This window comes from Oryctolagus cuniculus, chromosome 2 (assembly GCF_051225735.1).
Source record: "Oryctolagus cuniculus isolate XC-2025 breed Fujian yellow rabbit chromosome 2, ASM5122573v1, whole genome shotgun sequence".
In the NCBI taxonomy this organism is placed as follows: Eukaryota; Metazoa; Chordata; class Mammalia; order Lagomorpha; family Leporidae; genus Oryctolagus; species Oryctolagus cuniculus.
This window is the reverse complement of record NC_142868.1, coordinates 116,072,113-116,093,725: the sequence shown is the minus strand read 5'-3', so window position 1 is coordinate 116,093,725 and position 21,613 is coordinate 116,072,113. Positions and strand designations below refer to the sequence as shown.

At 47.3% G+C, this 21,613-nt stretch overlaps 1 protein-coding gene across 1 annotated transcript in view; it reads left to right on the top strand.

Moving 5' to 3' along the window:
- Positions 1–21,613, top strand: part of FER1L5 (fer-1 like family member 5) — a 59,185-nt gene that overhangs the window by 5,224 nt on the left and 32,348 nt on the right. The window contains exons 3-16 of the mRNA XM_089326049.1: positions 44–135; positions 1,047–1,152; positions 2,607–2,661; positions 3,120–3,229; positions 4,213–4,341; positions 5,342–5,404; positions 6,090–6,140; positions 12,672–12,702; positions 13,510–13,625; positions 13,844–13,964; positions 14,375–14,427; positions 16,243–16,311; positions 21,367–21,410; positions 21,492–21,574. Coding sequence (XP_089182175.1) covers positions 44–135; positions 1,047–1,152; positions 2,607–2,661; positions 3,120–3,229; positions 4,213–4,341; positions 5,342–5,404; positions 6,090–6,140; positions 12,672–12,702; positions 13,510–13,625; positions 13,844–13,964; positions 14,375–14,427; positions 16,243–16,311; positions 21,367–21,410; positions 21,492–21,574 — 1,123 coding nt within the window. The remainder of the gene's footprint in view (positions 1–43; positions 136–1,046; positions 1,153–2,606; positions 2,662–3,119; positions 3,230–4,212; positions 4,342–5,341; positions 5,405–6,089; positions 6,141–12,671; positions 12,703–13,509; positions 13,626–13,843; positions 13,965–14,374; positions 14,428–16,242; positions 16,312–21,366; positions 21,411–21,491; positions 21,575–21,613) is intronic.

The window sequence follows — 21,613 nt, the reverse complement described above, 5'->3', positions numbered from 1 at the left end:
GCAGGGCCGAGGGAGGATGCTCACCTCTTGGTGTCCCCCACAGACCCTTATCTGGCACCTCCGGAACCGCCCCTTGGAAAATGACTCCTTCCTGCAAGTTGTCCTTCTGGACATGGGCTCAAAGAAGAAAGAAAGGTGAGAGACAGGAGGCTCCTAACTCTCTGCCCAAGGCAGCTGCACAGGGTACATGTATCTCTTGTCTCTAATCTGTAGCTCATTCAGATGCATGGCCAGAACCCACTCCAGCTGGCTTAAAAAAAAAAAAAAAAAAAAAAAAAGAGCCGGCGCTGCAGCTCACTAGGCTAATCCTCTGCCTTGCGGCGCTAGCACACCGGGTTCTAGTCCCGGTTGGGGCGCCGGATTCTGTCCTGGTTGTTCCTCTTCCAGGCCAGCTCTCTGCTGTGGCCAGGGAGTGCAGTGGAGGATGGCTCAGGTGCTTGGGCCCTGCACCCCATGGGAGACCAGGATAAGTACCTGGCTCCTGCCATCTGATCAGCGCGGTACACCGGCCGCGACGGCCATTGGAGGGTGAACCAACGGTAAAGGAAGACCTTTCTCTCTGTCTCTCTCTCTCACTGTCCACTCTGCCTGTCAAAAAAATAAAAAAAAAATATTAAAAAACAGGGTAGCAAGACTGGGAGTGCAAACTAGCTAGGATGAGGAACTGGAGAGCTCAGGATTCTGTGCTGTCTCTGCTGAACCCTGGCTTCCCATCGTAGCCCCATCCCAGCGCCTGGCTGAGACTAATGTCTCGCTGAGGCTGAGCTATGGCATTCGACATCAAAATCACCAGAACGCAGAGTCTGATCGGCCCAGTTTCAGTCAGGTGCTCTCCTCTGGTCCAGTCGGCTGTTCCTTGCCCAGGAAGCCCAAAGCCAGTTTCCCCAGAGTTGAGAGCCCTGTGACCTCTGGTGGGTGCCCCCACTCACTGCGTTCTTCTTTAGTTTCTGTGGGCAACACAGTCTCTGTAGCTAAAGTCATGCCTGAGATAGGGAGGACACCTTCCCCTTGCCTCAGGATCTTATACCTGTGCCTCGTCTCCCCAGGTTCATTGGCCTGGCCACAGTCCTGCTGGAGCCATTGGTGAAACGAACTGAGGTCCTGTATGTGAAGGGCCTGATCCTGCTCAACCATTCCATGAAGCCCACAGATGTGAGTCAGGCCCACACTAGGCAGCTGGAAGAATGGGGGCAGCCGGGGAAGCTGAGCTTCTCCACTCCAGGGGGACAGGCCCAGTGTCCCACCCCACTCGACAACAGCACTTCCTGCACTGGTCCTGGGTGGTCCCCATCACACAGCAATCACCTCCTGGCTCCCCCATTATGCCATTCATTGGCTCATCCATCTCGTTAGTTGGGTTAATTGGCCTTCCCCTGGGAGTCAGCCATTGTGCTAGGCACTGGGATACAGAATGCAGTGAAGCCCACAGGGTGTTTGAGTGGCACCACTCACAGTGGCAGTTGCTCTAGCACACTCTGTACAGTTCTCAGTAGCATCGGGCCTCCAAGGTAAGGAGGGAGTAATTAATTCCTCTTGGGAGGTAATGAAGGCTTTTGGCCTGGGGAAGCAAAAGTGGGCTAACTAGAAGCCCAGCATCCTACATGATTGACTAGTGGTAGATGTTTGGCTTTTACCAGTTGATCCTATGTTGAAAGTTAGGACAAAAATTAGAGCAGCTGTCAGTTATTAATTGAGTTGTGGCCATTTGGGGCTGATTATTATTTTTGGCTTCCTGGATTGTTGCTAGAGACAGCATTCTGGCTTTCTTCAAGTCTGACATGGAGCAGACTTGTGTCCTGGGATGGTTACTGTGGATAATGGGCTAGACCCCTGGGCTGGTTGCTACAGATTGTAGGTTCTAGGTCTATTTTCCTATATGGTTCAGCCATTGTCTGTTCATATATTCCATCTCTTGGATGAATCTTCAGGAAGTAGACAGAAGATGAAGTCAAATCCAGGCAGGGACATAAAATGCATGGAGAATATGGCCAGTTTCAGGAAGGGTGGGTGGCTTGCCCTGCTGGCACATGGTGGGGGGTGAGAGAGAGCTGAGGCTGGGTGGGCCGCCTGGGGCTTGTGGTCTGTGCTGGTGAGTTATGACTTTGGCCAGATTGTTTCAGGCACTTAGAGAGTATGTGTGGGCAATCCCAGGGAAGGCTGGATGAGGGACACAATTGCTTATAGGTAGGTGGTCAGTTATGGAGTGTTTGCAGGAAGTCCCACATGAAGTCAGAAGATGTTGGGCCAGGGGGAAGAGCTGTTAGCACCACGGTTCTGGACTAGTCCCAAGTTATCCCTCCCTCCCTCCCCAGCCCCACTGCATCCCCTTCTGCCCCTACCACTGTGATGTGGCTCCTTTATTTTCCAAATCCCCTCCAATGCACCCCATGGTTTTCTGCTCACCAGTTTATAACCCTTCTCCCAGACTGCACATTCACCCATGTTGTGGCTGGCACCTATACCATGGCCAGTATCTCTCTCTCACACACACATACCTGTCAGGAGCACTGGGCTTGAACCCAGCCAGTCTGGATGCTGTTTGGGTGCTGTGACTTGGCCAAGTAGCACAGCATTCAGCTTTCAGTTCCCTTGCCTTTGCTTTGCAGTGTACTGTCACCCTCCAGGTGGCCCAGATGACCAACCAGGATATTGAGAAGACATGTATGTCATTCCCTGGGGTTTACCCCTGGCCTTCTCCAAGCATAGCTGAGTGGGTTCTGTGGGCCCTTCAAGATTCATCCCTTGAGTGTGAACAGGTCAGGGTACCTGGAAGCTACAGGGATCTAGAGGCCAGATATCCAGACAGCTAGCTGAGGCCATTTGTCATCTCGGTGTATCCACTTGTCTTCTCTAGACATACGGCCCAGCCTCCAATGGGCTGCAGAGGGAGACAAGGATGGCTACTTCCAGGAGCCCTCACAGGTCCAGGGATTGAATTAGTGAGGGTGGGAGGGAGCCATGGGAATGTTCTGGGGAGAGCATATGACCCTATTAGAGAGTCTTGGCCATGGTTTTTAGTTAGGAGCTGCTCACTGGGGACAGAATGATGACCTGGGGAATATGCCTCAAAACCTCATGCGCCCCAGCCTCTGGGCCCACCCTGGATTGTGTTTCCCCAGGGGATGAAGACCTCCTGGGCATAACTGCAAGAGAAGCGGCCAGGCAGAAGCTGATGGCTCTCAGCCCCACCCTGCACAGGGTTCAATGCTCAAAGCCTCAGCACTTTCAGGTGAGGACTCTCTAGTGTTGAAAGTCATGGGACCAGCCTGACAACCTCCCTGTGTTCCTAGGATATCCCCTCTCCACAAGGTTACAGTAGAAGGTCAGAGCTCAGACCCAGCTTCAGGTTCCAGATTCTTATTGCACTGTTTCCATGAGAATTCAGGAAGCCCCATCCCATGCCTCATCAACTTCCCTCTGATCTCTAACCTGTGGCCTGACATTTCCACCATGTTTTTGATGCTCCCTGGCCTGTCACATACCCAGAAGCTGTGAGTCACCCCTGACTGCCCCTCTTCCTCCATCCAGTCAATGGCAAGTCCCAGCTCTTCATAGCACCCGACTGCCCCCAGTGCTCCATTGCCACTTCCATTCCTTGGCCTCAGCCTCCACCTTTGCTTTCCCAGACCACACTGATAGCCTCCTCCTGAGCTGCATGCCAACAGCTCTCTCCTGTCCATTCTCTAGCCAAGGTGGTCTTTCAGAGATGCTGTTCTCATGGAGTCATGTGCCTGCTTATAAAGCTCCAGTGTTCTCAGCACAAAACGCAGCTCTTAATCTTTTTTTCTGAAAAGTACTTTTTCATTTGAGAGACAAAGATCTTCCATCTGCTGATTGACTCCCAAACACCCACAACAGCCAGGGGTGGGCCAGGCTGAAGCCAAGAGGCTAGAAATCCATCTGGGTCTCCTGTGTGGGTGGCAAGAACTCAAGTATTTGAGCCATCACTTGATGGCTCCCAGGATGTGTATTTTCAGGAAGCAAAGCTGGAACTCAAACTTATAGGCACTCGGATATGGGATGCAGGTGTCCCAAGGGGCATCCTAACCACTGTACCAAATGCTGGCCCCCAAACCCAGCTCCTCACAGTGATGACCCAAGCCTGCCTCTGTAAGCCCAACTCCTTGTCACAACAATTTTGTTCTTGAGAGTCCAGTGCTGGCTGGAGAAGGGGGGCCCAAGGTCAGTTCTCCCATGTGTTCTTCTCTGTAGGTTCGGGTGAAGGTGTATGAAGCCCGACAGCTCATGGGCAACAACATCAGGCCAGTGGTGAAGGTGATCATTGGAAGTCAGCAGCACCACACACGGATCAAGATGGGGAACAACCCTTTCTTCAATGAGGTGGGCTGAAGAGGGCATGTTGGACATAGCAGCCTGCCGAGGGCTGAGAATTCCTGCAAGGAGGCAGCAAGCTTGATTCTTGACCGGAGTGTCTTCAAGTACTTGTTCTACCAGCATCTACTGAGCTCCGGGCACTGTAGTTGGCACTGTGAAGCCTGTAGTTGAGGGGCTAGTGTCTAGTCGGGTACACAGCACCTGAACCCATAAACAATTACAGTGGGGGAAGCCTGCAGCTGACAGAGGTCTGGGAATAATACTAATGGAGCTGTGAAATGCAGTCCATGTTGCATACATCTCATCACTGCAGGAGCCCCAGATTCTTGCACTGTGTCAGATACGTAGTTGGTGCTCCATACTTATCGAATAACAGCGCAGTGGAGGCTTGGAGGAGGAAGTGAGCAATGAGGCTGCAGGTAGTGGAGAGGACTCAGAAAAGGCTCCGTCAACCTTGAAGGAAGAATCTACCAGGGAAAGATGGGTAGGATGGGGGAAGATAATTCAGGAAAAAGGAACAGTGTTTTTAAAGTCTAGGCTTGAGGGAAGAACTGCAGATATGAGGTGGCGGGAGGGGAGTGGTTGGAAGGGAACCCTGAGGACCCATTGTGGACGGTACTCAGGAACTATGCCGGGCGTAAGCAGGAGAGTGGCAGGGCTAGGTTGTATTTGGGAAAGGAGGTCCTGATTTTTGCAGGGAGAGGAGGCGGAGTGGACTGATAGGGCAAACTAGAAGGAGGTGATGACTCCAGTCTCCATCATGGGACAGCTAGGCCTTGAGCTGCCAGGTCCTCCGGAGAGCCATTTCCCCTGCTTTTCACCTGGGCAGAAACAGCCCCCTCCAGGACCCTTCCAGGCTTCTGCCCCTGCATATGCATAGGGTCACAGTACAGTGAAGTCATTGAAAAGGGCAAAACTGGGAGGGAGAGGACATTATTTACCAAGTCCTTGGGTGAAGCAGTAGAAAAAGCACCTTTTACCCTTACCCCAATTCTCTCTGCTGCAGATCTTCTTCCAGAATTTCTATGAGGTTCCTTCAAAGTTCTTCGATGAGATCATTTCAATCCAGGTGAGGAACAAAGCCAGTCCCCGGCAAGATGGGTCCACTTTCTTGTCTCACCTCCACCCTGGGAAGCATTTCAAGCCCCAGCCTCCATCCTTAGAGCCAGGGTCACTTCTGACTGCAAGGCAGCATCACCATCACCTTCTTCTCTCCCTCTGGCAGCCTCATTCCTTCAACACATATCTGGATTGCCACCTGCCAGCCTCCTCCTCCTGTGTGGCAGGATTCCCGTGCCACTGAAGGCCCTCAGAATGAAATACTCCATTTGCTACCAGAGGGCGCCAGTAACAGCGATGACCATATGTTTATCAAGTGACCTCTATATACTCAGCTCAGGGCCAGGGAGAACAAGGAGGCCTTGTCCTCTTGAAGAGTTTACATGTTCTTGGGCACACAGCAGACAAATGGGACTAGATGTAGTGAGAAAAGTTGATTGCAACACCTTGTTTTGTGTTAACCTGCAGCAAGGGAATTGGCCTCCCTGATGAATTTTTTTGATCAATAAAATGGAACTTAACAGCTGAACCTCACAGGGCCCTCTGGGAATTAAACGAGAAAAACTATGTTCAAGTGTCAACTATTAGAGAGCAACCAGTGACTTCTGGATGTCTTGTACTTTTCCTCCCATCCAGAACTGGGGAAACTGGGGCTGTGATGAATAATCAAGATCTTTCTGCAAACTCCCTTGCAGGTGATGAACTCTTCAGTGTTGAGATACAACGCAGAGATCGGGAGATTCCAAGTAAGCACCACATAAAGGAGACGGCTTGGTGAAACAGTTACGGAGACTCACGCAGGGCTCCTTGGCTCTAGGGGAATGTCTCCGATTTACATCAGAAACATCTAGACTCAGACCCACCTATACCAACTGGGTGACTTAGACAAATTCTTCATGTGTAAAGTGGTATAATAATATATCCAACTGGCAGAATCATTGTCAGGACTGAAGTATGTGACACTTATGGAAGTTCTAGGTGCTGTGCTGAATTCCCCACACTCATTACGTGGTGGACACGGTTCAGATCTGTGTCTCCAGGACATGGGAGCTGAAGACCCAGAAGGCCAACTTAAATGTGGGAGAAACCCAGAGGGAGGTGCTGCCTGTGATGACAGAGTGAAAAGATGAGATCTGGAGAGTCATGATGGGCTAAACTAAGATTCTCCAAATCCAGGAAAATCAGGAAACGGTAGCTTGCTAGGTTAAATACAGGCTGCTCAGTTACTTTTTTTTTTTTTTTTTTTTTTTTTGACAGGCAGAGTTAGACAGTGAGAGAGAGAGACAGAGAGAAAGGTCTTTCTTCCATTGGTTCACCCCCTCAAATGGCTGTTAAGGCCGGCGTGCTGCACCAATCCGCAGCCAGGAGCCAGGTGCTTCCTCCTGGTCTCCCATGGGGTGCAGGGCCCAAGCACTTGGGCCATCCTCCATTGCCTTCCCGGGCCACAGCAGAGAGCTGGACTAGAAGAGGAGCAACCAGGACAGAATCCGGCACCCTGACCGGGACTAGAACCCAGGGTGCCGGCGCTGCAGGCGGAGGATTAGCCTAGTGTGCCATGGCGCCGGCCACTCAGTTACTTCTGAATCTTAGATAAACAATACGTTTTAGATCTGTAAGAGGAAAAAAATATTCCAACAATTTTAATATCTTAATTGCCCTTTTTTGCAATTCTAGAATTGGGCAACACTTCTTTCCATAAACTAGAACAAGTGGTATGATGGGATGTGCAGCGTATGATTTTGTAGCAAAAGAAAGGCTGCAAAAAGTGGAGTGATTATTCTGAAGTTACTTTCATTGTAAGGCAGGGGCGAGGAGACAGAATCATGGGAAACTGGTTAACATCAGATTGCCTCATGTTATTTTTGTAAGAATCAAAGGATAAGGACCAAAGTAGCGGAACTTCATTGTCATCCATTGATATGTTTGGGAAATTAGGCTCCCTCTCATTTTCCTGACTTCTTGGAAGGTCAGATCACAATTTTGTTTCAGTTTTGTGATGTGGAACCTTAACATAGGTCACTCCACTTTGATTTTCAGTCTATCTGCTGGAGTCCAGGGCAGGAACTTAGTCCAAGACAATGGCCTTCCGTAATTCTATTTAATAACTATAAATATGTTCCCAAAATTGCATGGCTCCTCACCAAATATTGCAGGGCACATACGTACACTAAGGTAGTAGTCATTGTTTATCTGAAATTCACACTTCAGTGGACATTCTGTATTTCTAGTTGCTAAATCTGGCAACCTTCAAAAACTGGAAAGGCAAATTTAGAGAGAAATGGAAGTAAATTCTCTCCCAGTGCTTACAGTAATCACATGGACAGCCGTGACCTGTCCCTCCCCCAGCTCACTCCCAAAAGCAAAGTGCGGACTTAGACATGGAGACTCTGGAAGAGTTTCATGTCATGAGGTAAAATATGCTGTGCTTTAAAAATACTGTTTTTGTTTTTGTTTTTTGACAGGCAGAGTGGATAGTGAGAGAGAGAGACAGAGAGAAAGGTCTTCCTTTTGCCGTTGGTTCACCTTCCAGTGGCTGCCATGGCTGGCGTGCTGTGGCCGGCCCACTACGCTGATCCGAAGGCAGGAGCCAGGTGCTTCTCCTGGTCTCCCATGGGGTGCAGGGCCCAAGCACCTGGGCCATCCTCCACTGCACTCCCTGGCCACAGCAGAGAGCTGGCCTAGAAGAGGAGCAACTGGGACAGAATCCGGCGCCCCTACTGGGACTAGAACCCGGTGTGCCGGCGCCGCTAGGTGGAGGATTAGCCTATTGAGTCGCGGCGCCGGCAAAAATATTGTTTTAAACTTACTCATTCTAGAGGCAGAGACAAACACACAGACACGTAGACTGCTCTCATTCATTGGTTTGCCTTTCACCCAGGTCTTTCACATGGGTGGCAGGGACACAACCACCCAGGATCTGCATTGTGATAGGAAGCTCAAATCCTGATTCAAAGCTGTGTATCAAACCCAGGTGCTCCACTATGGGATGTGGATGTCTAAACCTGCATCTTAACCACTTGGCCAAATGTTCACCCCTATACATTTTTAAAATATGGAACACTTTACAAATTTGCATGGTGTCTTTGCAAAGGGCCCACACTAATCTCTGCATGATTCCAAAGTGAGCACCATCACATCCTTTTTAAAAACTTTTCAGTATGTATCTCTAAAACAAAAAGAAAATTTTATTACACAGAGCCACAATACAATGATCAAACCTAAAAAGTTTATACTTTCCACGTAGCATTGCACATCTAGTCAGAGCCCACATTTCCCTAACTGTGCTACAATTTTTTTTACAGTTTGTTCAAATTAGAAAACAAACTAGGACCATTCATTGTAATTGGTTAATGTGCATTTTAGATCTCTCTGATTCTGTTAGACCTCTCAGTCCCTTTTATTTTATTTTATTTTTAGACTTATTTATTTGAAAGGCAGAGAGCTGGGACAGGCTGAAGCCAGGAGCCAGGAACTTCATCCAGGTCTTCCACATGAGTGCAGGGTCTCAAGCACTTGGTCATCCTTTACTGCTTTCCCAGGCCATAGCAGGGAGCTGGCTCTCAGTCTATATACATTCACTTACTTATTAAGGCAACTTCTAGAATGTTCCCCAGTGTAGATTTTGCTGACTGATCTGCAAGGCATCATTTTGCATGTACCTTCCCCTATTTCCTGTCTAGAGGCTTGCTCACACTTGCATCAGTTTTCAAGGCGACCTCAGCAGAAGTCACATGATGTCTGCTGCTCTCTCTTTTTCTGTTGTTAGCAGCTATTGGTGATCGCTTCATCGGGGGTGACTGGGTTTTTGTTTTGCTTTGTTATAGCTTTATTGGGGTACAACTGATATACAATGAATCACAGATATTTAAAATGCAGTTTGGGGGTGAGTGTTACGGTACAATGGATTAAGCCATTGCTTGGGATGTCCACAGGCCATATCAGAGTGTCTGGGTTTGAGTCCTGCCTCTAGTTCCAATCCAGTTTCCTGCTCACGTGCACCCTGGGAGCCAGCAGATGATAGCTCAAGTACTTGGATTCCTGTTACGCACATTGGAGACCGAGATAGAATTCCTGGCTCCCGGCTTCGGCTTGGTCCAATGCTGGCTGTTGTGGGCATTTGAGGAGTGAACCAGAGGATGGGAGACCTCTTTTTCTCTGTCTCAGTTTCACTCTTTAACACTGTCATTCAAATAAATAAAAACAAATAAACTTTATTTTTTTAAATGTACATTTTAAAATACATACATCATCACAATGAAGATAAGGAACATCGCACATCTATCATTCCAAAAAGTTGTCATGCCCCTCAGCGATCTTTTCCTCTCACCTCCATCCCACTTCCTCCCTTCCTGCCTTCCCTAGGCAACCATGGCCCTGGCTTTTGTTAGTGTAGATTATTTCCACTTCCTAGAGCCATCACCTGCTGCCTCCCAGGGCCTGCATTAGCAGGAAGGTAAAAGCAGGAGCAGAATCAGAACTTGAATCCAGGCACTTCAATACAGGATGTAGGTATCCCCGCTGACGTCTCAATCACTAGGCCAAATGCCTACCCCACGTTTCACTTTTAAAGCAAATTCCTAACAACGCTTTCTCAAAAACTCGCGAACAGTTTTAACATTTTTATATTCCTATCAGCTATGTATTAGAATTCCAGTTGCTCTAGTCAACACTTGATTTAGTCTGTCTTAACCATACTAATAGTTGGCAGCGTTATCTCCTTGTGATTCTATTTATACTGCCCTGAGGACTAATAATGTTGAGCATTTTCTCATGTACTTGTCACCTATGTATCGTCTTCAAAGAAGTATCCATTCAAATCTTTTGCTCACTTTTATTGGATTGTTTTCTTACTTTTTTTTTTTTTTTAAGATTTATTTGAAAAGCAGCGTATGAGAGAGACAGAAAAATATCTTCCTTCTGTTGGTTCATTTCCCAAATGCCTGCAATAGCCCAGGGCTAGGTCAGGGTAAAGACAGGTGCTATGAACTACATCTTGGTCTCCATGGGTGGCAGAGACCCAAGTACTTGAGCCAACATCAGCTGCCTCCTAGGAGGCACCAGCAGGAAGCTGGTTCAGAAGTGGAGCAGTGGGGCTGGCACTGCGTCTTTGTGGGTGGGGCCGCTGCCTGATGCCTGTTCAAGCCCTGGCTGCTCCATTTCCAATCTGGTGTACCTGGGAAGGTGACAGAGGATGCCCAAGTACTTGGGCCCCTATGCCAGTTTAGGGGACCCAAAGGCTCCTGGCTCCTGGCTTCGGTCTGGCCCAGCTCCAGCCGTTCCAGCCATTTGGGGAATGGGATAGAGGATAGAAGATCTCTCTCTCTCTCTTTATCTCTCTCTCTCTCTCTCTCTCTCTCTGTAACTCTGCCTTTCAAATGAAATAAATGGATCTTACAGAAGAGAGAGAGAGACAGAAAGAAAGAGAGGGAAAAAAAGAAGTGGAGCAGCTGGGACTCAAATCAAAGTTCCAATATGGGATGCAGGCACCCCAAGCTGTAGTCCAACACCTGCCTCTATTTTCTTACCATTAATGTATGATTTGCAAATATTTTCTCCAGTATATGACTGTCCCTTCATTTTCTCAGGCCTCTTTGTCTTTTTTAAGTATGTCTTAATGTGTTTTTTTAAAAGATTTTATTTATTTATTTGACAGGTAGAGTTACAGACAATGAGAAAGACAGACGGAGAGAATGGTCTTCCTTCCGTTGGTTCACTCCCCAAATGGCTGTAATGGCTGGAACTGTGCTGATCCAAAGCCAGAAGCCAGGAGCCTCCTTCAGGTCTCCCATGTGGGTGCAGAGGCCCAAGCACCTGGGCCATCCTCCACTGCTATTCCAGGCCATAGCAAAGAGCTGGACTGGAAGATGAGCGACCGGGACTAGAACTGGCGCCCATATGGGATGCCGGTGCCGCAGGCAGAAGATTAACCTAGCGCACCATGGTGCTGGCCCCTTAATGTGTTTTTTAAAATTTATTTATTTGTTTATCAGAAAGGCAGAACAAGAAAGAGAGAAATCTTCTGTCTACTGGTTCACTCCCCAAATGGCTAATATAGCCAGGTCTGGCCCAAGCTGAAGCCAGGAGCCAGGAACTCCATCCTGGTCTCCCACTTGAGTGGCAGGGTTCCAAGTACTTGGCCCATCTCCCGCTACCTTCCTAGGCACATTAGCAGGGAGCCGGAATGTATGCAGAGCAGCCAGGAGTGGAACAGGTCCTCTTTTATGGGACACCAGCATCACAATTGGTGTGCTACAACACCAGCCTGAATGTGTCTTTCAAAGAGCAGAAGTTTTACATTTGACCAAGTCCAGTTTATCAAAATTTTCTCTTGTGAATTGTTCTAAGAGGTCTTTGCCTACGGGAGTCAAGTGGGTCACGGCGTTTCACAGCACGCCCACATACAGGGTCCAGGGACGGATCTATGCAAGCTTCAGAAGAGCCGTATATGAGAGTCCAGAACGCTGTGTGGCCCTTGTTCCACACACAACACCTTGAATCCTGCGCTGCATCCCCCAGGCCTCTGTTGGAAACCACTGCCCCATGTGGAAAGGAAAAAACCTGTTTCTTTACCAATTCCACCTAGATCATCCGCTTCCTCAAGGATGGAAGACACCCTTCCCCCACCTGGAAGTAGGGAAGGGTCCCTGCTGGGCGGCACTGCATAGCATTAAGGATAGGCTGACCACCTCACTCACTAGTTAACAAAACTTGGGGCACTGGGGCCAGCACTGTGGCACAGTGGGTTAAGCCTCCACCTGTGGCGCCAGCATTCCATATGGGCACCGGTTCATGTCCTGGCTACTCCTCTTCCTAGCTGGCTGTCTGCAAATTACAGGGAAAGCAGCAGAAGATGGCCCAAGTGCTTGGGCCCCTGCACCCACGTGGACTACCCAGATGAAGCTCCTGGCCCCTAGCTTCAGCCTGGCCCAGCACTGGCCATTGCAGCCATTTGGAGAGTGAACCAGCAGATGGAAGACCTCTCTGTCTCTTCCTCTCTCTGTCTGTAACTCTGCCTCTCAAATAAATAAATACATCTTGAAAAACAAAACAAAACAAAACAAAAAAACTTGAGGCACTTCTCCAAACTCATATCCTCCTCTGCGGAGAGGAGGTTCTAATGGTTGTAGCTTCTTGCTTGCTGTAAGGTAAAAGGTAAAAGGGGTCAAGGCACAGAATGTGCTCAAGCACCTGTAACCAGTATTGCCACTGGGTGAGCTGGTTTTCCAAATCTCTGCTGGCGGCCCTATCTAACCCTCACCCTATTCTTGTCTTTTCAGACAGATATTGGGTTTATTTACCATTCTCCAGGTAGGTAACAGTTGTTGTGAGTGTTTGTATTCTGAGAATACTCTAGCCAGGGACCAATACAGCTCAATATCCTCAACACATCGGGTCGAGAGTATTAAAGGGTGTGAAGTATTTTTGTACTTGATAAATCTTTTACTGTACTTAATGATATTTTATAATAACTGCATATTTCTCTGAAAAAACTCAGCATCCCTTTGGACCAAATGCTAACCTTTTATTATAACCCTGAGTTGAATTCTCTTCTCCTTTCCTCTCCTCTCTTTTCCGATTTATTTATTTGAAAGGCAAAGTTACAAAGAGAGAATCATAGACACAGAGAGATCTTCTAACTGCTGGTTCACTCCCTAAACAGCTGCAATGGCTGGGGCTTCCCTGGCCAAAGCCAGGAGCCAGGAGCTCCTGGTTTTCTATTTTTTTTTTTTTTTTTTTTTGAGGCCAATATAGGGAGACAGAAGTTTATGTGGAGGTTTCTACCACTACCTGGCCATAACATACCTATCAGGTTGAGATCTGGATTTCAAATTGGGGAAAAGTTGATTCTCAAGTGTTTGGTTCCAGACAGGAATAAGAGTAGGTTTCCAGTTTGCAAATTGGGGTCCCTGTTTCGTAGAGGTCAGAGTTGGCAGCCTTGTGAGCACACTGTCACTGCTTAATGGTAGCAGGGACTCCCATTTTCCCGTGGCACTGGGTGGGAACCAGGAGAGGCGAGACATGCTTCCTCTCCTCTCCTCCCCAGAAACCAACTGGTTTCATGGGAGAGGGGTGGAGACTGGAGGCTGGTCTCCCATCCTCCCTCTGCTTGTCCAGGTCACGCACTGCTAAGGAAATGGTTAGGCCTGTGCCTGCCAAACAAACCCATCAGCGGCGTGAGAGGCTACCTGAAAGTCACCATCTGCGTGCTGGGTGTGGGAGACCAGGCTCCGGTGAGGCCGCCCCACACCCTACTAACATTTCCTACCCCAGCTGCTTCCTTAGGATACCCCTGGGGTCGTGAAGTGGTTGTTGACTTTTCCATACTCGACTGTGTCCACACAGTTGTCCCTCCCCCTGCACCCAATGGGAGTTGGGGAAGCAATGACCAGAGGCCTTGGCTGTGACCTCCCCATGACCCTGAACCTATCCAGCTCTCTGATCTCTCCAGGTGGATCAAAAGCTGCCCTATGGGGCCGAAAAGGATATTCAGATCATCAAGTCGACCCGAGTCCCCATCCACGCAGCCTACTTACAGTTCTTCATCTACTGCGCCGAGGACCTGCATCTCAGTTAGAGTCAGGGTGGCAGGGGAGGGAGCGACCCTTTGTTCCCTCCATCCTCAGGAGACTTCCTCAATACGTGGGACACTGACCTAAGATGGGGGGTGGTCTCAGGGTGAGACTGAGATATAATCCACCAAGAATTGCTTCACTAAGGCCTCAAGGACAGCTGTACCCATTGGCCCCATTGTCACTGACCGGTCTTGGATGCCAGTTGTAGACTTGAGCTTCCCTGTGTCCCCTCTCCCTATGTCATTATGTGGATAAGATGCAGAATGGGCAGGGTGATCCCCAAAGACACACCTGCCCAGAGGGCACCCAACTATATTATTATTATGGGGGGGGTCTAAGTTATTCTATCACCATTCCCTTTCCATCTGAAAAAAAAATGCTGAAATCTTTTAACTTCTTGTTCATAGAGAAACACCATTTAGTGAGTCCTGTTTTGGAAGTGGAACTAATTGGGGAAAAGGTAAGTACAGACAGGGTCTGAGATCTAGAGAAATTGGCACCCAGGAAAAGTAGTGTGGAGGGAGAGAGTGGGCTGATGGGCAGAACCCCCAGAATCGTATCCCAGCTCATCTACTGATGGGCAGTGTGGCCCCCAGCCCCGGAGCTCTGGGGCCAAAGCCGTGTCTTACTCAGCCCTGCATGCCAAAGTGTGCCCAGAGCTTTGCATAGAGAAGATGCCCACTGAGAACCAAACGTGTGACTGCAAGGAGGAATGAATGAGTGAGTGAAACAAAATGCTAACCAGTGAACAGCACTGACAGGGTTACCAGCCCCTCCGGGCTTAGCATCTTCACCTGTCAAGTGACAGTTCCAGGCAAGAGAGCTGCTGACATTCCATGAACATCTGGAAACACGGTAGCCTTTCCCTAAGTGGGCTGATGGGTGTTTTGTGCAGGCAAAGGTCCGATGTTTGAATTGGGGGCAGGGGTGCCAGGTTAAAGTTAAATGGATTTGTCTTAGTCACAAGCCAAGATTTCTATCACATTCTATCTGTCAGAAGCCAGTCATTAAATTCAGCCCAAACACAAGGGAAAGGGAATTAATGTCCACACTTTGAAGGGAGGAGAACCAAAGATTTTGTGCATACATATAAAACTGTCACCCTGAGTAGCCAGTGGTGGGAGCATTCCCAGAGCCGGGTCACATGTTCCTGGGTGGCAAATGAGCCCCATTTTTTCCAGAAGTGTTGATATTCCTGTGTTTACCTTAAAAAGGTACACTTGATTTCCCAGATATCACTGCAAAGAATAAGGCTGGCAAAGTTTAAAAATTAAGTCAATTGGCCGGCACTGTGGCTCACTTGGCTAATCCTCTGCCTGCGGCGCCGGCACCCTGGGTTCTAGTCCCGGTCGGGGCGCCGGATTCTGTCCCGGTTGCCCCTCTTCCAGGCCAGCTCTCTGCTGTGGCCTAGGAAGGCAGTGGAGGATGGCCCAAGTGCTTAGGCCCTGCACCCACATGGGAGACCAGGAGGAAGCACCTGGCTCCTGGCTTTGGCCATTTGGGGGGTGAACCAATGGAAGGAAGACCTTTCTCTCTGTATCTCTCTCTCACTGTCTAACTCTGCCTGTCAAAAAAAATTTTTTTTAAGTCAATTGATGGTTTTCAAAGCAGTGCTATGTCACGACCAGCTGTGTTTCAGTCCATTTTTCTGTTGGGATCTTAGAATTGATCTAACAAAAATCTACATGTATTTACATAGTAAAGTTAGTAGCCCTATCCTTATTTATTTATTTATTTATTTTTGACAGGCAGAGTGGACAGTGAGAGAGAGAGAGAGAGAGAGAGAGAGAGAGAGAGAAAGGTCTTCCTTTTGCTGTTGGTTCACCCTCCAATGGCCGCCACGGCCGGCGCACCGTGGCCGGCGCACCGCGCTGATCCGATGGCAGGAGCCAGGTGCTTCTCCTGGTCTCCCATGGGGTGCAGGGCTCAAGCACTTGGGTCATCCTCCACTGCACTCCCGGGCCACAGCAGAGAGCTGGCCTGGAAGAGGGGCAACCGGGACAGAATCCGGCGCCCTGACTGATTTAATTTTAAAGTTGTTTTAAGGAGAACTATAGAGGAATATGAATCTAGCAAACACTTGAAGGACACAAAGGACTGAAGGTGTTTATCTAATAAGAAGTTGTCCAAGCGTCTTTAGACCAAGGCATGACCCGATTTCCCCTGTGCTGCAGGCAGTGTCCACCTGTGGGCTGGACAGGAAGGGCTGGGTGGTGAGGCCAATGGAGGGAGGAGGGGATGGGCTGGCACTGATACTGCTTTGGGATGTTCCCAGCTCCAGACAAATATGCAGGCCCTCACCGATAACCCCATATGGAACCAGATCCTGACGTTCCAGATTCAGGTATGGCTGCTCCATCACACCTGCCTTGTCCCTGCTAATCCCCAAATGGAAGGGAGGCAGAAAGTGATGGCGCAAGTACTTGGGTCCCTGCCACCTGCATGGGATATCTAAATTGAGTTCTGGGCTCCTGGATCCAGCTTGGCCCAGCCTTGGTTATTACATGCATTTGAGGAGTGAACCAGCAGATGGAAACTCCCCCCACCGCCACACACACACCTTTCAAATCAAATGAAAAGAATTAAAAAAAAAAAAACTGCTTTAAAGACTCATTCTAAATTATGCATTTTTTTTATCTCCCAGGCAAACTGCCCAAATATAATTACAGCTCTTTGTTGATGGCCTGGAGCCATGATGGGAACATAGTTATTATATAGGGCTGTGTGTGGTTCTGGGCTTGTTTCTACACTAAATGGCTCCAAGATGCTCCTCTTTGTGGGGTTCTACAGTTAGGCTCTTATAGCCTTTCAGACCTTCTCAGGCAGCTATCAGCTGTCATGGATAATGGTTCCCCTGAAGCCTAATGGCCTTTTGATTCCATGCCAGACTTCTAAAGAGCTGTTTGTAAACAACAACAACAACAACAACAACAACAACAAAAAACAGCTCTAGGAGATAACTTGAGCTCTCTCTAAGTGCATAGAACTTTGTGTGACATTGATTTGGCTACCCAAAGAGCATTAGACTTTCTTTTACTTTACATGTTTCTTTTTTTAACTTTTATTTAGTAAATATAAATTTCCAAAGTACAATTTATGGATTACAATGGCTTCCCCCCAATAACTTCCCTCCCACTCACACCCCTCCCATCTCCCGCTCCCTCTCCCCTTCCATTCACATCAAGATTCATTTATAATTATCTTTATATACAGAAGATCGATTTAGTATATATTAAGGAAAGATTTCATCAGTTTGCACCCACACAGAACATAAAGTGTAAAATACTGTTTGAGTACTAGTTATAGCATTAATTCACATTGGACAACACATTAAGGACAGAGATCCCACATGAGGAGTAAGTACACAGTGACTCCTGTTGTTGACTTAACAATTTGACACTCTTGTTTATGGCGTCAGTAATCTCCCTAGGCTCTAGTCATGAGTTGCCAAGGCTATGGAAGCCTTTTGAGTTCGCTGACTTCAATCTTATTCAGACAAGGTCATAGTCAAAGTGGAAGTTCTCTCCTCCCTTCAGAGAAAGGTACCTCCTTCTTTGATGGCCCTGTTCTTTCTACTGGGATCTCACTCGCAGAGATCTTTCATTTAGGTTTTTTTGTTTGTTTTTGCCAGAGTATCTTGGCTTCCCATGCCTAAAATACTCAAATACTCTCATGGGCTCTTCAGCCAGATCCGAATGCCTTAAGGGCTGATTCTGAGGCCAGAGTGCTGTTTAGGACATCTGCCATTCTATGAGTCTGCTGTGTATCCCACTTCCCATGCTGGATTGTTCTCTCCCTTTTTTATTCTATCAGTTAGTATTAGCAGACACTAGTCTTGTTTGTGTGATCCCTTTGACTCTTAGACCTATCAGTGTGATCAATTGTGAACTGAAATTGATCACTTGGACTAGTGAGATGGCATTGATACATGCAACTTTGACGGGATTGTATTGGAATCCCCTGGCACGTTTCTAACTCCACCATTTGGGGCAAGTCCTATTGAGCATGTCCCAAATTGTACATATCCTCCCTCTCTTATTCCCACTCTTATATTTAACAGAGATCACTTTTCAGTTAATTTTAAACACCTAAGAATAATTGTGTGTTAATTACAGAGTTCAACCAATAGTATTAACTAGAACAAAAAAAAATACAAAAAGGGGTTAAAGTATTAAATTGTACATCAACAGTCAGGACAAGGGCTGATCAAGTCACTGTTTCTCATAGTGTCCATTTCACTTCAACAGGTTTCCTTTTTGTTGCTTGGTTAGTTGTCACCGATCAGGGAGAACATATGATATTTGTCCCTTTGGAACTGGCTTAATTCACTCAGCATGATGTTTTCCAGATTCCTCCATTTTGTTGCAAATGACCGGATTTCATTGTTTTTGACTGCTGTATAGTATTCTATAGAGTACATGTCCCATAATTTCTTTATCCAGTCTACTCTTGATGGGCATTTGGGTTGATTTCAGGTCTTAGCCATTGTGAATTGAGCTGCAATAAACATTAAGGTGCAGACCGCTTTTTTGTTTGCCAATTTAATTTCCTTTGGGTAAATTCCAAGGAGTGAGATGGCTGGGTTGTATGGTAGGGTTATATTCAGGTTTCTGAGGAATCTCCAGACTGACTTCCATAGTGGCTTGACCAGTTTGCATTCCCACCAACAGTGGGTTAGTGTTCCTTTTTCCCCACATCCTCACCAGCATCTGTTGTTGGTAGATTTCTGAATGTGAGCCATTCTAACAGGAGTGAGGTGAAACCTCATTGTGGTTTTGATTTGCATTTCCCTGATTGCTAGTGATCCTGAACATTTTATCATGTGTCTGTTGGCCATTTGGATTTGCTCTTTTGAAAAATGTCTGTTTAAGTCATTTGCCCATTTTGTAACTGGGTTGTTTTGTTGTTGTGAAGTTTCTTGATCTCTTTATATATTCTGGTTATTAATCCTTTATCAGTTGCATAGTTCACAAATAATTTCTCCCATTCTATTGGTTGCCTCTTCAGTTTCTTGAGTGTTTTTTTTTTTTTCAGTACAGAAGCTTCTCAATTTGATGTAATCCCATTTGTTAATTTTGGCTTTGATTGCCTGTGCCTCTGGGGTCTTTTCCAAGAACTCTTTGCCTGTGCCAATGCAAGGTCTCCCCAGTGTTCTCTAATAATTTGATGGTATCAAGCTGTAGATTTAGGTCTTTCACCCATTTTGAATGGATATTTGTGTAAGGTGTAAGGTAGGGGTCCTGCTTCATACTTCTGCATGTGGAAATCCAGTTTTCTCGGCACCATTTGTTGAAGAGACTGTCCTTGCTCCAGGTATGGTTTTAGCTCCTTGGTCAAATATAAGTTGGTTGTAGATGCTTGGACTGATTTCTGGCATTTCTATTCTATTCTAATGGTCTATGCATCTGTTTTTTGTACCAGTACCAGGCTGTTTTGATTATAACTGCCTTGGTAGAATGTTTTGAAATCTGGTATTATGATGCCTCTGGCTTTGTTTTTGTTGTATAAGATTGCTTTAGCTATTTGGGGTCTCCTACGTTTCAATATGAATTTCAGCATCATTTTATCTAGATCTGAGAAGAATATATTTGGTATTTTGATTGGTATCACATTGAATCTGTAAATTGCTTTTGGAAGAATGGACATTTTGATGATATTGACTCTTCAAATCCATGAACATGGAAGATTTTTTTCAATTTTTTTTTGTATCTTCTTCTATTTCTTTCTTTAATGTTTTGTAATTCTCATCGTAGAGATCTTTGACATGCTTGATTAAATTTATTCCAAGGTATTTGATTTTTTTTTGTTGCTATTGTAAATGGGATTGATCTTAGAAGTTCTTTCTTGGGGTTGGCACTGTAACACAGCGGGTAAAGCTGCTGCCTGCAGTGACAGTATCCCATATGAGTGCCAGTTTGAGTCCTTGCTGCTCGACTTCCTATCCAGCTCTCCGCTATGGCCTGGGAAAGCAGTAGAAGATGGCCCAAGTCTTTGGGCCTCCACACCCACATAGGAGACCTGGAAGAAGCTCCTGGCTCCTGGCTTTGGAGAGTCTGCTTACAATGTGTCGTGGTGAAGATATTTTCAGGTCATGTCTCTTTCTCCAAATTAGGGAAATTTTCTGTTATTATTTCAATAAAAATGCCTTCTAATCCTTTCTCTCTCTCCATGCCTTCAGAAACTCCTAGAACCCATATGTTGGGTCATTTGATAGTATCCTGTAGATTACCAACAGTGTTTTTTTTTTAGTTTTATAATTTCTTCTTCTTCTTCTTGAGTTGGTCTGATCATATAATTTCCTGTGCTTTGTCTTCTAAGTTGGATATTCTTTCTTCTGCTTTACCAATTCTGTTGTACTGGGAGGATTTACCAGCTGGTTTATGGAGACTGCACAGCACAGGCTGCGGGACAGCAGACACCCTTCTGGAGCAGCAGCTGTAAGCACTGTTCTTCACTTTGGAGGAGACAGTCTTGCTGCTTAAAGAGTTAACTACTGGGTGTGGTGCAGGCATTCTAGGCTCAAGACCTCACCACGAGATGGTTTGGTGACTGTGTATCAGGCTGAGAAGGACTGTGCCAGGCTGGTAACCATGAACAAACCCATAGTCAGGCTGCACCCAAGTCTCTCAGGTCCTGAATTTATGCAATTAGGGGGCCATTTTAAGAAACAAGAATACAGGGTTAAGCTACCCCTTGGACACCTACATCCCATATCAGCCTGCCAGATGGAGTCCCCACTTCCTGCTAATGCACATCCTGGGAAGGCAGGGGAAGACAGCTCAAGGTCTTGGGTCCCTGCCACCCCCTTGGAAGATCCGGATGGAGCTTCAGCCTGACCCAGACCTGACCACTATAGGCATTTGGAGAGTTAACCACTGGATGGAAGATCTTTCTTTTCTCTGTCTTTCCTTCCCTCTCCCTGTCACCCTGCCTTTCAAATAGACAAATCTTTTTTTTTTTTTAAAGAACAGAATAAGGGGCTGGCACTGTGGTGTAACAGGTTAAGCCTCTGCCTGCAGTGCCAGCATCCCATATGGGCATCAGTTTGAGTCCTGGCTTTTGCACTTCCAATCTAGCTCCCTGCTAATGGCCTGGGAAAGCCGCAGAAGATGCTTGGGCCCCTGCACTCATATGGGAGACCTGGAAAAAGCTCCTGGCTCCTGGCTTTAGATTGCACCTCCCAGGGACTTGCAAGGGGCCCCAGTAAATGGGGAGTTGGGGGGGTTGGACAGTCCACAGCACAAGCTCCATGAGCTCAGTGGTAAACCCAGCTTGTCCGTGATTAACTGGCTCACTGATAACTGAGCCAGACCCAAGACTTTCCATCTGCTCTGGAAATCTCCGTGAGGTCTGACCACCCCAGTGAGCACCCACTGCTTCTCTCACCTTCCCCCCACAGCTGCCCTGCCTCTCCAGCTACATCAAGTTCAGAGTCTTGGATTGGTGAGCCACTGGGCAGAAACTTACAGGGGAGGTGGAGACGAGAGCCCGGCCAGCGGCTCAGCCTGCAGTGTTTCTCTTCAGCCCCAGAAATGATTGTCAGAATGAGATTGGCACTGTGAGCTTGTCCCTCAACCAGATCTCGTCCACTGGGGAAGAGATAGAAGGCAAGCGAAGCCCTGGCCCCTGTCTCCCACCTCTCCCAC